The following is a 15,255-nucleotide window of genomic DNA, read 5'->3' as shown; positions in this document are numbered from 1 at the left end:
TGAATTCTTTCTAATACTTTTCAATGTATAGAAGTTGGGAGGATTCATGAAGTTCGATGAACGCTAGAGATACGATGAATACGACTCGAGAAGCTAAATGTATCACTTATGAAATATCACATCTATGAATATTATTAATACCATCAAGATCTCAAGCACCGAGCTGTCAAGTTGGACCGCCCTCTGCTAGCGATGAGCGCAATACCAAAGTATACAGTACCGATATGCTATAATTTACGAAAACCTATTCTAGCTTCCTGACTGTTAATAATCTGGTGTGCATTGATTATATTAATATTAAGTCTTTATGTAAGATTGATGGGGAGACTAAGTGAAACATCGACGATGACTTGTTCGCAGTTCACTCAGTACGTGGTCCCCACTTCTAGCTGTCTATAAAGAGTTAGACGCCTGCATCGCTTGAATCATATCAATGTCTCTGCTCAGCGGAAGTGTCACGAACAAATTTTGGCAAAAGCTATAACTTCTGTTCGATAACGATAACCAATTATGTTTTAAAATAGACCAGACTTTCTCATTAAATCTTTTGTAACATTTCACCATTTCATAACGTTCATGGAAATGAGCTTTGAAGGTAGTTTTTAAAAACGATACTGTAATATTCATTAGCCGGTCTCTGAACCAGAATTGTCATATAACACGAACTCGATGCCTGTATCAAAACTAATAGAAATGCTACCATCACAACAATAATATGACAGCAAATGAGAAATTTCGCCGCAAAGCTAAAATCATTTGAATGAAAATCCACATTTTACCAATTTACTAAATTAGGAACAAACTGTCTGGCTATCTACTAAAAACCAATCTTATCCTCTTCCTATCAATTCTATATGCGAGTGCGGAAAGCTGCCAACTATATTTGATGAATTTGTTTGGTACTGGTATCACTATTATGCAGTTTCTTTTCCATATTATTCTTTGCTCGGTAAAATTTCAGTGTTAAATATAACATACTAGTTCTACATTTAAAACATGACATCATAGAAATACTGTTTGTTTTTTGACATATAGATTTAAACATTACGCCTTACTTACCTGTATTAGAAATAGACGATTGTTTATTGTATTATACTAATTGTCAAAACAATATAATTTATATTTAAAGAAGTGTAGATTGGTTAGGTTTAAAAATAAGCAATAAAAATATTTAAAACTCATACTGAAAACAAAAACTTTATAAATTATATTTGCATATACAAAAATGCCTCAACTACAGATTATTCCAGCATTAGTCTTAAAAAGACATTTTCGACCCCATGATATAATACAGGATGTATACCAATGTTTTATTTCATAATAAAACTTATTCAGATGTACATATATATGCTATCAGCTAACAACTCTTCTTTTTCATGTACAAAGACTAAATACACCTGAAGCATTTGTCATTCAAGTAGCGATAAGCTAGAACACATTCTCAACTGAGTCGCAAAATGCGTTCCAATATGTGAAGAAGTTTTTTAATGAAACAAATTAAATTTTAAAACTCTAGCATATATTTTTAGAATCTTCTGAATCACCAATAAAAGAGAAATAACTTTCAATTTAACAAATTTTCGTAGATTATTCAAGCAAAAAATGCTTTAATATGTAAACATGTTATATTCAAATGAGATAGTTTTACATCAAATACCAAATTATAATGTAACATTTATATCAGAAGTTGTTGCCAGTTAATATTCACCAACATACAGAGAAACCTTTTCAGCCAGCCCAATTCATGAACTTTCTCACTCAGTCAAGAGAAGTGGAATTATGATGGAGCATTGACAAGATGCATAGTTCCCATGAAAAATCAAAGTGTCTGTATAAATCTACCTCAAATCTACATCATATAGTTGATAGTTAACAGCAAGTCGATGTTCGATTGTTATCAACTGTAACAATGATGGAGACCAACTAGCCACCGATTCATATGTACATTATATGCCTCATCAGTTCAAATCAACACAAATACAAATTACTGCCAGAAGTTGAACACTCAGCCCGCAGGTTGAGATGAATAGAATCATTCAGAGAAGAAGAAAGGATGACACAAATAAATCACCATTTTAAAAGACAAATACAATCATGTTAATAAAATCAGCATATTTGGATAATTTGATGAGTTGTCCCCCATGTTGATTAATATTACACTACCACTGCTATTGTCATCTGATATTAAAATGTCACAGCTTAAGTCGCCCAATGGTAAAAACATCTGCTCAAAAGAAGTAGCTACGCATTCCCAGAGACGCTCACAGTCTTGGTAAATGTTACGTGAATCGACGAAAATTTTTTCTTCAAAACACACCTCTGAGCATTTGCAAAGTTTTCACTACTGTTATCGCAACAAATATTTGCAACTACCAGAACACAATATATCCAAGAACAATAGATGACATGAGTTTTGTTATAAACTACAAGTGTTGGTGACATTGACCGATTCAAATGGAATAACTACCTACAGTCAGCTCCATATCTGATGGCAGCCACACACGCAGCCAATTACTTGGTTGTCACACCAGCCTCAGAGACATGATACAATTACACTGATCTCCTTATAACTTAGCCTCAGAGACATGATACAATTACACTGATCTCCTTATAACTTAGCACTTGCAGTTAGACTTCTACTTATTCTTTAGTGACTCAAGAAACCAGAGCGCATAGCATTATCTTTCTACCTGTCTCTGTCCCTGCTTCTTTTCCTACTTCGTGACCTTGATCTGTCCTTCTCTCTTTCCGCACGCCTTCTTTCGACTCGATCCTCCCTGTCCATATCGCGGGCAGCCCTTCTGTCAACCATTGTTTTCTATAAGATGTATTGAAAATCGTGCCAGTAAAAGCGGAGTAACAGTCCAAAAATTCCTGTCCGTATGAAACCAATGATTTGAATTTGTCATCATCTAAGATCTACAGAGGGAGGTAGTAATTAACGGAGGCAACTCTAACATGCATGTGCTACTGCTGTATGAAGACCTGCACCAGCCCCTTGAGATATTGTTGAGCTTGACATTTAACTTTGATTTTGTTGAAATTTTTAGCATTTTGAAACAAAAAAGATGAGGTTTTTCAAATTAATTCTGGTCATCATCTTTAATGCGAAAGCAATTTTTGATACAATTCAAGATAAAATGTCAAATCAATTTTCTCTGTACAGATTACTCAAGTAGTTTAGGTAGATTGATGAGTTAGCATATTCAATTCTCAATTTGAAATGATGTTCATCTGCCGTACACTTACATACGCAGTATGATGACATCAAAGGTAGAAGATTGCCAGTGCAGATAGAAACAACTAGAGCAAAATACGCCCCGGTATCATGCAATCTGAGGCGTGGCGAACTAAGCATCAGTTTACAGCTTAGCGCTTGACCCTCGGGACAGTGCGACTTTTTACCTTCAGATCGTCGAGTTTGTCTCTGATCTCTATGAAGCCAATGTGCAGTTTGCCACCAAAATGATCAGCCAACCTCCTATCGTTATCATGAATTCCGAGGTAGGCTCCGCACACTTCACAGACTCTCAGTTTCTGCTGCTGGTAAGTGCTTGCTGGCATCGAGTTCTTGAAGTCCTCCTACAAGAAACAGCCAAACATGTGAGATATACAAAGATACGAGATGATATCCTACAGACAAAGGTCATGGCTAGATACTGAGTGTGTTAAAAGAACGAATACAATTCGGTCTTCGCAGTGAGCAACGCTGAAGTAAACATTTTGGTTTACAAACACTCAACAGAATCTGCCCAAAGTTTCAATGAAAACGCCATTGAAAAAACTTGAGGTTTTTTTTCTGGTATATTAAATCTGAAATAAATATATGTATAAATAAAATATATCACATTGCATGATCTGTCTTCAGCACTTAATCCTAACGGAAAGCCAAAAGCAAGCCTTTCACAAAACCAAATGAGCTTCTATTGCACTCACCATACGCCATCATTAATGGTTACTTTAAAAACAAATGTATCCATCATACAGTGAAGACCTACATTTTCGGGCACACTGGTACGCATTGACATCAGAACTATTCACGAGAACGATTACTTTGATAGTTTAGTAATTGTTAAATCAATTTCTGACCCAAACTTGTATGGCACAGCAACATTTGAGAAAGCATGGATCCTTCACGTATGTTTGTCCCTTCATCAAAATGTTCAACAAGTTGTATAAAGACATTTACTAAACAAATGTGTCATAACACAGCAAACCATACTTCAACACAAATATGTAAAAAAACAGCAAAACATTTACATCGGGAATGACCACAATAAATAAAAGAATTTCTAATTTTATAGTGAGAATGGCACAATGATATAAAGGGAGCAAATACTGGGCATGAAAAACATGCCAAGCTATTTTTAGACAGTAAAATTCAACTAACTTGTAGTATATTTAGAGATGACTAGCTCATGTAGGAGCAGAGACTGTATAGCACACCATAAAACTGAATACTGTGTGTGGTCAGTGCTATGATTAATGATAGTTATTTGCCTCTCATTTAATGCTATTAATACTGTAGAAAATGTTTCGCAAAGAATGTTCAATAAAACCTCTCGCCCTCACAATACTGTATTTAGTTTTATAAAGGTAAATAAATTAATAAAAGCAATGTTCTCTAATTTTGTATTAAAAGGAAGTTCCGCTAAGAATCAAACAAGAAAGCTAGAATCTAATTGGTTGATCTTTCCTCTGTATACGAAAATCACAGCCAAGCGGAGAATTTTCAACAAACGGCGAGTAGGATAAAGGATAATATTCAGATGGCATCAAGAATAACATGCATTTTCTCATGAACAACAATGAAGGAGTGGCATAGAGAGGTGTATCAGGGTGTCGGATTAGTCAGTGATCACAAGGAGGTGTGAAATGTCAATCGGACTGTTCAGAAATGCAACTAGTAACTGGCTCATTAGTCGCAGTAATTACAGCACCAAAACACTCGTCAATTAGCGGTGATTTACTGGTGTCATCGCAGATCAGAATCGTTTTACACTCAAAATATTCTCACAACTGACAACATGACACATAAAAATCACATTCGCGTCTCCACACTTCTCTAGTCCTTTCGGTTCCAGCTTGTCAACGCGCAGATACCTTTTACCAACCAGAGAAGTAAAATAAATTACAAAACATCCAAACTACAAATGAATTGGTTGGATTGCATTATCGACAAAAAAGGTACCATTGACAATTACGAATTGCCTAGCCAGAAGTGTAATATACTAATTCTGCGAGCTTCAAAAGATACATAATGAACCGAATAACGAGCGCACGGAAACAGATCTTTTCAATAAAACTACCATAAAACACTATTGGAAGCAAAATATTTTATGAAAACTCAGTTGATTAGTAATGAAATGTTGGACAAGATCAACTCGAGTTATTTTCCATATCGCCTTTCCTCGAATCATTTTAGGAAGACCTGTTGCAACTAGAGTGAGTGATGTTTCTTGACAGTGTTCATATATTCGCGAGTACAGGTCTAGTTGTGATAGAATAACAACATAAATAGAAGACGTAACTTGTGACACATAATCTCTGTAACGTGAGAATCGCTTCTGATGACAGAGTCATGCTCTTTACAATTATTTATCTATATATATATATAAATTATGTATTATCGAACGCCTAATGAGATCATACCAATTATGAACCCTGCTCAAGTTTACATTCAAATATCAAGTTAACCAACTAAACAATGACTTTGCAATAGGAAATGCGGAGAAAGCGATAGTGCAACTATTCGGTGCTGATGAAACCAGTTTGTTCTATTCTATCTTACCATTGATTGTGCCGCAGAAAGTTCTTTTAGGTTCAGTTGTAGTATATTATGGACAAGCAAATATTTCCTTGTTACTCTCACCAAATCTTACTGTTTTTAATTTCAAGATGCTTACCATATAGTTTATATTAACCATCTGATTAGACTATTTGCAAGAACAGAAGCGATTGAATGAAATATACCACATGAAATATATATACTCCGGTAAACATCGAACAGCAAACTGGCCCGCTAGCACAGGATGGATCAATTGCTCATCTGGTTAGAAACTACCGAATAAGGCCTTGCCATTTCTGCTTCCCCAGACTAGCGCCCATGACCTCAGCCGCCATACGTGGAATACACAACAAATTTATTCCAGATGAAAGTGAACATATACACACAGTAAATTAGATGTAGCTCCTACCCACGCATTTTATTTATTACACTTTTTAGAGAACGTTTGAATAGTGACATATGACTATTACTTGATGGATGAGTTATTACAGCGCAATATTTGCCAAATAAATACTGCACGAGCAATTGGCCGTTTTCCAATGAACAACGAGGGACCTGTACCACTGGGTGCCAGTGCAACTACCACTTATCGATGTTGAAGCTGATCAATGCCTAAAATGTTTATACCGAGACTTCAAACATTACATATACCCTAGGACACTTTTATTTCGCTAGTATTTAGTTTCGTGAGTGGCACACAGAGTAAAATTTCGCTGCAACTTAATTTCACGAAATATATAGTGCGAAAATATAGTGATGTGAAAATAAATGCAGTGGAACAAACAGATTATAATCCTCAGGTCTAGTTCACTAGTAGGAAAAATTTTTCAATGTGGGACTAGTTTGTATTTGTAAGCCGCAGGTAAAAATGTGTGGGCGAGATCGATAATTCAATTTGATCGCTTGCTACCATTTGTTTCTTGGACTATCAATGACGTCTCGGTCCCTCTCTATATGCCGATTTTATTGTGGATATCAATGAACAAAGCTATTTAATTTCGCGTTTTCGCTCGTTTGTTATGATAGTTTAGTTGCACTCATGAAATTTTCGCGAGAGGATGACTCCGCGAAAACGCGAACATTAGATGACCCAAATACATAAGTGTCCTAGGGCATCTTCTATAATTGTGGTTGTAGCAAAACTGAAAATGTACCACATGCCTGAAGAACTGCAACATTTTGATGTCTACCCAAAAAAGAAGAAAATGCTCCTAATCAAAGAAACCATAAAAACATTTTTATTTAAACAATTTAAAATTTAATTATGGCCTGCTTGTTTACCACAAAAACAAACATGAACTTAATGATCTATGAACGCTCAACGACTTCTACCATAACCTCCATTACAGACAGCTGAATTCTTTAGAATTTCCTTTTGTGGTTGTCTTACCATAGCTTTAAATGATGTGATTTTTTATGCATGAGAGTGCAAATCCAATCTCTTCGCGATGGGTAAAACATACACAGACATAGTTACACCTACTTGTGATTCCCCGCCATAATGACTGGTAAATGATATTGCAGTCCTACTTATACATTAAAAGAAGTCTGACAGCGGCAAAGTATACACATTTTGGTAAAATGGTGACAGGCTGACATTACTTGAATAAAAATAATTTCTTGCTTAAACAATTCATGATCATTAGTAACACACCAAAAACCAAAGTATAATCTTGTGATTAAACGATGAAACACCTTATCTACTCGACCAGCCAAAGCAAATTAGTTGGTGGATAATACATTTTTACCACTTTGTTGTGTGTTGGCAAGAGCTGCGTTAAGACAGCCTAACATTCATCACAAAAAACTAATCTGACCTCTAATGATATTAATGTACATATGGGTGCATTGTTATTCTTTTGCTATGTATTGACAAGTATATAAGCATCTAAGCTATGTATCGACAAGGGAAACAGCATAGTGCCATTTCAATGATTTGAAGATCTGCAAAGTTTAATATTAGATGATTTTCTGGTTCCATTCCAGCAAACTCATGCTCATATTACAAAAACAGAAAATGCAAAATCTCCCTCTATTGGTTAGGTTGAAACTAATTTTATATACGCATGTTTAGTAGTGCATAACCATAAATTAAAAGACTTCAACTGCCTGGCATGAAAGGCAATCTAAAACTATCATAATCCGCATAAATTGCTTAAAATTATTATGTAACATGCCCTAAAATAACAGAGAAATGGGGTTCATCCCATAATTACAGTTGTAATAGTTGGAATAGTTGTAACAGTTGGAAGTGTCCTACAAGCCCTTCAAGCGTTCATGCAAGAAAGAAAATTTCTAGTTCACTCCAAGTCTATGACACGAACAGAAAGGAAGCAATATACGTCGTAGCTCTTCAATTTTAATGACATTTTTTTAAATATTCATGTTTATCCTTATTGGTAACCATGGCTGAGAGCAAAAGCCTATGTTCAGGAGGAGTATTAATAATAATGATATTATTTTGCGATGGAAACAAGCTGTGACATATTAAACCAGCCACGCCAATACTTCTCGCTCCACACCATTGTCTTGTAATTCAGTTTAACTCCATTAAAATTTAGAGATAAATTAGCAATGATTTGTACCACGCTAGATTATGCTAACCAATGACCTGGACAGTAAACTTCTACCTACCATGAGCCCTAACGTTACATGGAATGATTGATTGCATGCAAGCGGCAGCAAACGTAAGTTCAAGATGTACCAAATATAGACCTGTATATCTCAGCAATTTCCATAGACAAGATGACTAGAAGAGGAAGAAATGAAGACTAACCTCTGCCTCAGCCTTGTTCTTGTTGAGTTCCTCAACTTCTGCCATGAGTTTAATAGAATCCTCTATGTTCCCTTCAGCTCCGCAAGCTTCGGCTTTCGCCAGCTTCGTGCCAATCTCCTCCCCCAACTGGAGAATGGCATCCGCCTACAACAGCAACACAATATATAGGTAAGACAACTACCGCACTCAGTATTACCAACAATTGTTTTCAGCGCTGGAAGAGTATAAAGATAGGATAACTACTACTTTCAACACTACAAACAACCAATTTCAGCAACAGAAGAATATAAAGATAGGATAACTACTACTTTCAATACTACAAACAACCAAGTTCAGATACAAAAGAGTATAAAGGTAGGATAACTACCACTTTCTACATTACCAACCAGTTCTCAGCAATAGAAGACTACTTCAACAAGTAATACTTAACAATGGCGACCACCACATTAAATATAAAACAAAACAAATGTTTAGTAAATTTTATCAGAAAGTATCAATACTTTTTTATCATTTGTGATTGTTGTAGACATTCAAGGTTGACGTGCACCAAAATTTACATAGCAGTTATTTGCTATCAAAAGGTTCACCATGTCTTACTCTGCTGTGTTGTATGTTCACAATATGTGGAAAGGTGATTACAAGCTCTTAAAAGCTCAAAAACGAACAGTTAAAAAAACGGCCACAGGTTGGAATCTCTTTATTTTGATGACGTACTCGACTCGACGTGGTTACTGTTTTGACACTTGTTGTTATCACATGAAATGAAAGACCAATAAAAGGCTCAATATAACCCTTTTCGTAGCACTAGTTTATGACAAACATTTCAGGTTCTACTGGAAAGCCTTTATCAAATATAGATGCTCGCTACTTTACAGTTTCCTTTAAGCTTGGTCTCCTCATCTAGCCGTAATCTGATCTTGTGACCCATATTCTGTGCCAAATGACGCAAACAAACTCTGCAGCCTTTTTTGACCATTATGGGTGACCCAACAGGTTCCTCATGTTTATCAGAGGATGATATCCACCCCCTCGAGCTAAAGTTGAAAAATTAAAACTAATTTTAGGCTCGGTTTTGAGATATCAGCGCTCAAAGTGACAGCATTATAATGACGATAAAACAGACGCTTAAGGACAATAGACATGGTTTTATTGAATGCGTGAAGTTTATTTGTGAACATATTTCGACGAACGAGGTTGCATAAAAGTGTAAACAGAAGCACATCGTGTTCAACTGCGTCACATTTGAGCCATTTTGAGAGGGATTCTCATTTATAGCGTTTTTGTGATGGCGGCGATTAACTGTTCGTTTTTTAGCTTTTAAGAGCTTGTAATCTTATTTCCACATATTTTTTTAAATATGTGGGTAAAATAATTGCTCCATATAGGAATCGAACTAGCAACATTCGGCTTGGTAAACAGAAACTCTAACAACTGCTCTAAACGACCACCTACAGCCACTTCAGAATAATTGTGCAGATAATTATTGTGTTTCATCAGCCCACCTGACAATCTCTCCCCTCACACTACAAGATACCAGTGAAAATAATTTTAGCTAGAAATAAATTCCCATGAGCACAAAGATGATCTAGTCTAAGAAACATACTTTAAAGGTTGACTTGTAACAAAATTCCCATTACAGTTATTTGATATGAAAAGATTCACCATGTCTTACTCTGTTGTGTTGTAGGTGCAAAATATGTGGAAATATGATTACAAGCTCTTGAAAGCTAAAAAATGAACAGTTAATCGCAGCCACACGGGACCGCCGTAGTTTGGATTCTCTTTCCAAAACGGCTCAAATGTGATGTAGTTGTGGTAGATGGTTTCTGTTTACACTTCCATGCAACCTTATTCGTCGAAATATTTCATAAATACACTTCACGCATTCAATAAAACCATGTCTGTTTTTACGCGTCTATTTTATCATCATTTTAATGCTGTCACTTTTAGCACTGTTATCTTATAACTTACCGTAAAAATTCGTTTAATTTTTTAGCCTTAGCTTGAAAGAGTACATATCATTGTCTGCTAATCATGACGAGCCTGTTGGTCATTTGTGATAATCGAAAAGTGCTGCAGAAATTATTTGCGAAGTATTGGGTCACGTGATCAGATTACGACTTGCCTATTAGACCAAACTGAAACAAAACTGTAAAGTAGCGAGCATTTATATTTGATACGGGGTCTTCCATAAAACCCGAAGTGTTTGTCATAAACTAGTGCTATGATAAGTTTTATATTGAGCTTTTTGTTGCCCTTTCAATTCATGGGAGAACATCACGTGACAAGACGATAACCAAATTTCATGACTACGTCAGAGAAATAAAGAGATTTCAATCTACGGCGGCTTTTTGTTTTTGTGCTTTTATGAGCTTGTAATCGTATTCCCACATATTTTGCACCTACAACACAACAGAGTAAGACATGGTGAATCTTTTGATACCAAATAACTGAAAGTGAATTTTGTTGCAAGTCAACCTTTAAATAAAAAAGCCGTCTCCAACATTATGGCATGCTCTATTTGGTCGTAGGGTTGTTTCAAGCAGAATGTCAGCGTAGTAAAAGCAATGACAACTATTAGTAACTTGTATGAAAAAATAGACAAGCTTTTATTTGTCCAATACTGTTGGAACCTTAATGTGGTCGCTCACACTTCTCTTAAAATGAATTTTTGAGGTGTTTTTGAACTTTAATCACACGGTGTTTAAACTAATTTCAAACTATAGACTTAAATAAAGCAATGTTTTATTTATATTTATAGATATAAATATATATGTCTGTCTAGTTAAAGATATAAAATTCGGGAACAAATAGTGTGCTTCGTACTGGATTTAAACACATCACCTCTAGTTATCGAGGCGGCAAGCTTGCCCATTATGCCACGCAAGCTACTTACAATATATTGGATTAACCATGGTGATAGTCATTACATCAGTTAAAATACTCACGCTTAAAGTGCTTGTTAAACATACTTCTCCTTGTTATTACTAGAACGAATTGATAGGTCTAAGCTGGCTTCAAACACGGCTATTGTTTTAGTAAGGATTTAGAATACCAGCTTACTGGCTTACCAGGTAAGTTACTCAAATTCATTTGGAAATTATTTTAGTACCGGTAGGTGTTACGGCTAATCATGTACAATATATGAACAAAGGGTGAACACTTGTGCTAGATTGGGTGGATGGCAGAATAAGGGCCTATGCAGCCGACTGGTTCTTTTAGCGGCAAGAGCATTAATAACTTAGCAGTCGGTATGGAAGAGATTTTCAGTGCTTGTGTTTTTGGCAAATGACTGCAAAGTGGGACATATGGGTATAATTTCATAAAAATGGGTGACAAAGCTGATTGATTTATTAATGAAATTGTGATAGAATCTTTTGAATGGGGCAAACTAAAAATAGCTAAAAATAATAGTCTGTGGGCAACAGAGCAGAAAACTTAAACAATGGTGGTGCATATATTAGACAATTCTCCTCCTAGTAAATTGTACAAGACTTTTAAGATGCAAATCTGAGCAGTTTAAACGTCTTTAACCCAAACATTGTGACAGCGACTTACCAGACTACCAAGTATTTAAGAGATTACTCAAAGTACACTCATATGTTGCCACTATGGCGCAGGTTTTCATCTTAATAAATTGTCACAAAAGAAGCCCCTAGCAAGCATTTCACTCCGTCAACTCTTAATACAGAGACATTCATATGTTGAGGGTTACCTTTTAATAATAACGATCCTTAGAGCCTTTGCAATATGCATCAATGATAAAACATGCAGTTTTGACAAATTTTTAAACGTATAGTGACCATACAACTTTACTAGAAACATACTACTTTGTTCTGTAGCTAGGATGGATGTCTCATATAACATTACAAACACCAATATTATGGACATCCTAAAGAATTATTATAAAGTGTGAGAGAAAAGAATTTAAAATTATAAAGTGTCAATTGTAATTTTTCAGTAAAACTGTTATTTGTAGACAATTAAAAATGGTAAAAACCTGTCTTAATGAGTAAAAAACATTAAAACTATGTGATGACCATTTGATGGACTGCATGCGAGCTCGACACTTCGAGTAGGGCCAGGATATGACAATAATTGTATGTTTACAACCATTGCTCATATCAAACGTATTCTTCATGATAACGTGTAGAAGCACAAATGAGGATAATGATTCAACTGTATGCACACCTTACAATTGCTAAAATTAGTTGCTACGAAACACTATGAAACAATTTATTTTTATGAAAGCAGACAACTCCAACTGTCTAAAAAAGACAACTCTCAGAAAGTTTCAAAAGATTCTGCAGATCCCTTTCTATCTCACGGAGTAAAAGTCTATTTATAAACTAAAACAAACAAAAGATGGTAGTCATACCTTCACTGTAGCCTCTTCTGTGAGGTCATCCTGAGTTTCCTTGAGCTTCTTCTTTGCAATCTCCGTTCTTCGGTCGCAATCAACGATGAACTCCTCAAGGTGCTCCATGGCATCTATATCGTAAAAGTAGTCTCTGTCCTTGGACGCAGCTTCAAAGTCAGCTCGCAGCGCGTGGTCATGAATCTTCGGACATTCACCAAGGTCCATCCTCTATAATAAAAAAAATTATTTGCCAGATGCACACATATGACAAAAAAATTGTATCTTGTAAAAAAACGCATGAAGATTTTTATTAGCACTGGAACTCCATATTGAAGCTGATCTGTTACACAGTTTATTAGTTAACATACTATAATATTACCTCCTCTTCTGTATCTCTCTTTAGTCTGGGCAGCAATGAGGGCAATGATAACATCCAAACTACCATTTATAACAACTTCTTGCAAAAACCCTGCATTGTTTGTTTACTCATGACGTTTGTCAACTTTGTAGGTTGCAATATAAGCAAAGAGAGGATTAACAAATGGTACAACTAACAAATGCAGAGCTACGTATATTGATCAAGTTTGTGAGCGTACGTACCGTGCTTGAGAGAATATCATGTGGGCAACATGATAGAAGGAAACTCTTACATACCCTCGAGCTGTCAAACCTGACACGACTTTTGCTTTCCTCTCCTACAAAACACATCCAGCAAACTCAGCTGATGGACCTTGCAGTTGCCATAAACAGGTGAATAAAAAAGTGTAATTGACAACCGTCACATTTGGTGATTAAATCAACATTATTTTAACACACACTAGATGACATACGGACTAAAGCTTTGGGGGTTCTTCATAGAAAGTGATGGTGACATCTCCATCCGCTGTAACAATCACATCAAACCAACCCAAACGAGCACAAAATACCAATGCACATTTACTAGATTGACAGTTCGAGCAGTATTTAATTTCACGATGACAGTCGTCATTATCCGAGCTTACCTTGAAGCATGCTCTATAAACCAATAGAATGCTATAATTACTGCGTCAAAGTCAGCACTTACATCTGACGCCTTCAAGGATATAATACATAAACAACTAGCTATCAGCAAAGTGACAATCAACTCAAAAAGAGATGACTGGTTGTTTTACGGTCATAACTCACGGCATGTAGACTAGAAATGAAGACAGTGTTCTATACAGATGTAGGGATCAACTGCCCCAGTCTCTCTTGCCTAACAGGCATTAGTAGACAAACCTTGAAATGATCCAAAAATAAGATATTAAGTACTAAAAAAACAACGTGTAGACACTCTGGTTCACCTACAACAGTTGCACTTTTGAAACTAATGCAGGTTAGAACAATTTACCTTATAAGAAATGTCTAAATCTTAAATCAAACAGCAAGTGTAAAAACTAATTTTCATAGTTGATTATATTAACAATGAATAAGCTATAAAAGCTATAATAAATTAATGAGAGAAATTCCAGAAAGCACGAAGTTTCAATCAGGGATGTAGGAACCTATATTGAATACTAGAAGGCAAGGAATTCATCAGAACAATTTGGCCATACGTAATAGTAATAACGACAATTACCAACATATTAGAATCAGTCTTTTTAGCTAAAGAACAAGCACGCTCTATAACACTTACTTCTGCATCCTAACAAACAGTTTTGGCAGTATCAATTTATAAGCTATCAAAAACTCTACATGATTGTTTTCAGAACTGTGTAAACACACCTGAATCCGCAAAAATATATCTAATGTACTCCCAAATACTCACCATCACGGCCAGTCCCCATCAACTGATCAAGCATCTGACGCATTTGATCGTGAGCAGACATTTTGGCAAGTTTATTTTCTCCCACGATAAACAGATACTTCCTTCAAGTTCAACAATAGCAAGGCCAAACTGCAATTGACGCTGCAAAGATGGAGGAAAGGATACTTATGACTAACATAATCGTCGTCATGCGCATTCGGCGCGCTATACATTAACCGTCTACGAGACTGAAAACGCTCTAGCGAAAAACCCTGATACCTCTATGAAAAATTAATCTTACGCTTTTAAACACATGACGAGATATCTTAATCTATGTGATAGCTACATGTATAATATAGAACTAATAATAATAAACTAATAATAGAACTGCAGCTATCATTAGCTGATATCGTATTCCATTGATACCTACCCTACTCTTCGATGCGACACAAAAACTAACATGGAGTTGTGTTTTCTCTAACTTCTAACAGAGTGATGTTGACATTTCTTCTAAACAGTTTTAACTGGCCTTCCAACAGAGAAGATAAAACATTTTTAAATCCCAA

The 15,255-nt window shown here is 35.7% G+C and overlaps 1 protein-coding gene across 2 annotated transcripts in view; it reads right to left on the bottom strand.

Annotated features, from left to right (window-relative positions):
* LOC137388721 (putative RNA-binding protein Luc7-like 1) overlaps positions 1-14,864 on the bottom strand; it is a 30,003-nt gene extending 15,139 nt beyond the window's left edge. The window contains exons 1-7 of one of the 2 annotated variants that reach the window (XM_068075175.1): positions 14,711-14,844; positions 14,089-14,181; positions 13,525-13,619; positions 12,943-13,152; positions 8,565-8,708; positions 3,406-3,582; positions 2,691-2,818 (exon numbers count right to left, since the gene is read on the bottom strand). In XM_068075175.1, coding sequence (XP_067931276.1) covers positions 2,691-2,818; positions 3,406-3,582; positions 8,565-8,708; positions 12,943-13,149 — 656 coding nt within the window. In that variant the 5' untranslated portion in view covers positions 13,150-13,152; positions 13,525-13,619; positions 14,089-14,181; positions 14,711-14,844. Of the gene's footprint in view, positions 1-2,690; positions 2,819-3,405; positions 3,583-8,564; positions 8,709-12,942; positions 13,153-13,524; positions 13,620-14,088; positions 14,182-14,710 lie in introns of both variants that reach the window. The other variant, XM_068075174.1, reaches the window with a different exon arrangement.
* Between the last annotated feature and the right edge of the window lie 391 nt (positions 14,865-15,255).

The sequence above is a fragment of the Watersipora subatra genome, chromosome 2, assembly GCF_963576615.1.
Source record: "Watersipora subatra chromosome 2, tzWatSuba1.1, whole genome shotgun sequence".
Lineage (NCBI taxonomy): Eukaryota > Metazoa > Bryozoa > Gymnolaemata > Cheilostomatida > Watersiporidae > Watersipora > Watersipora subatra.
The sequence above is the reverse complement of the archived record's forward strand: the minus strand, read 5'-3'. Positions and strand labels throughout refer to the sequence as shown.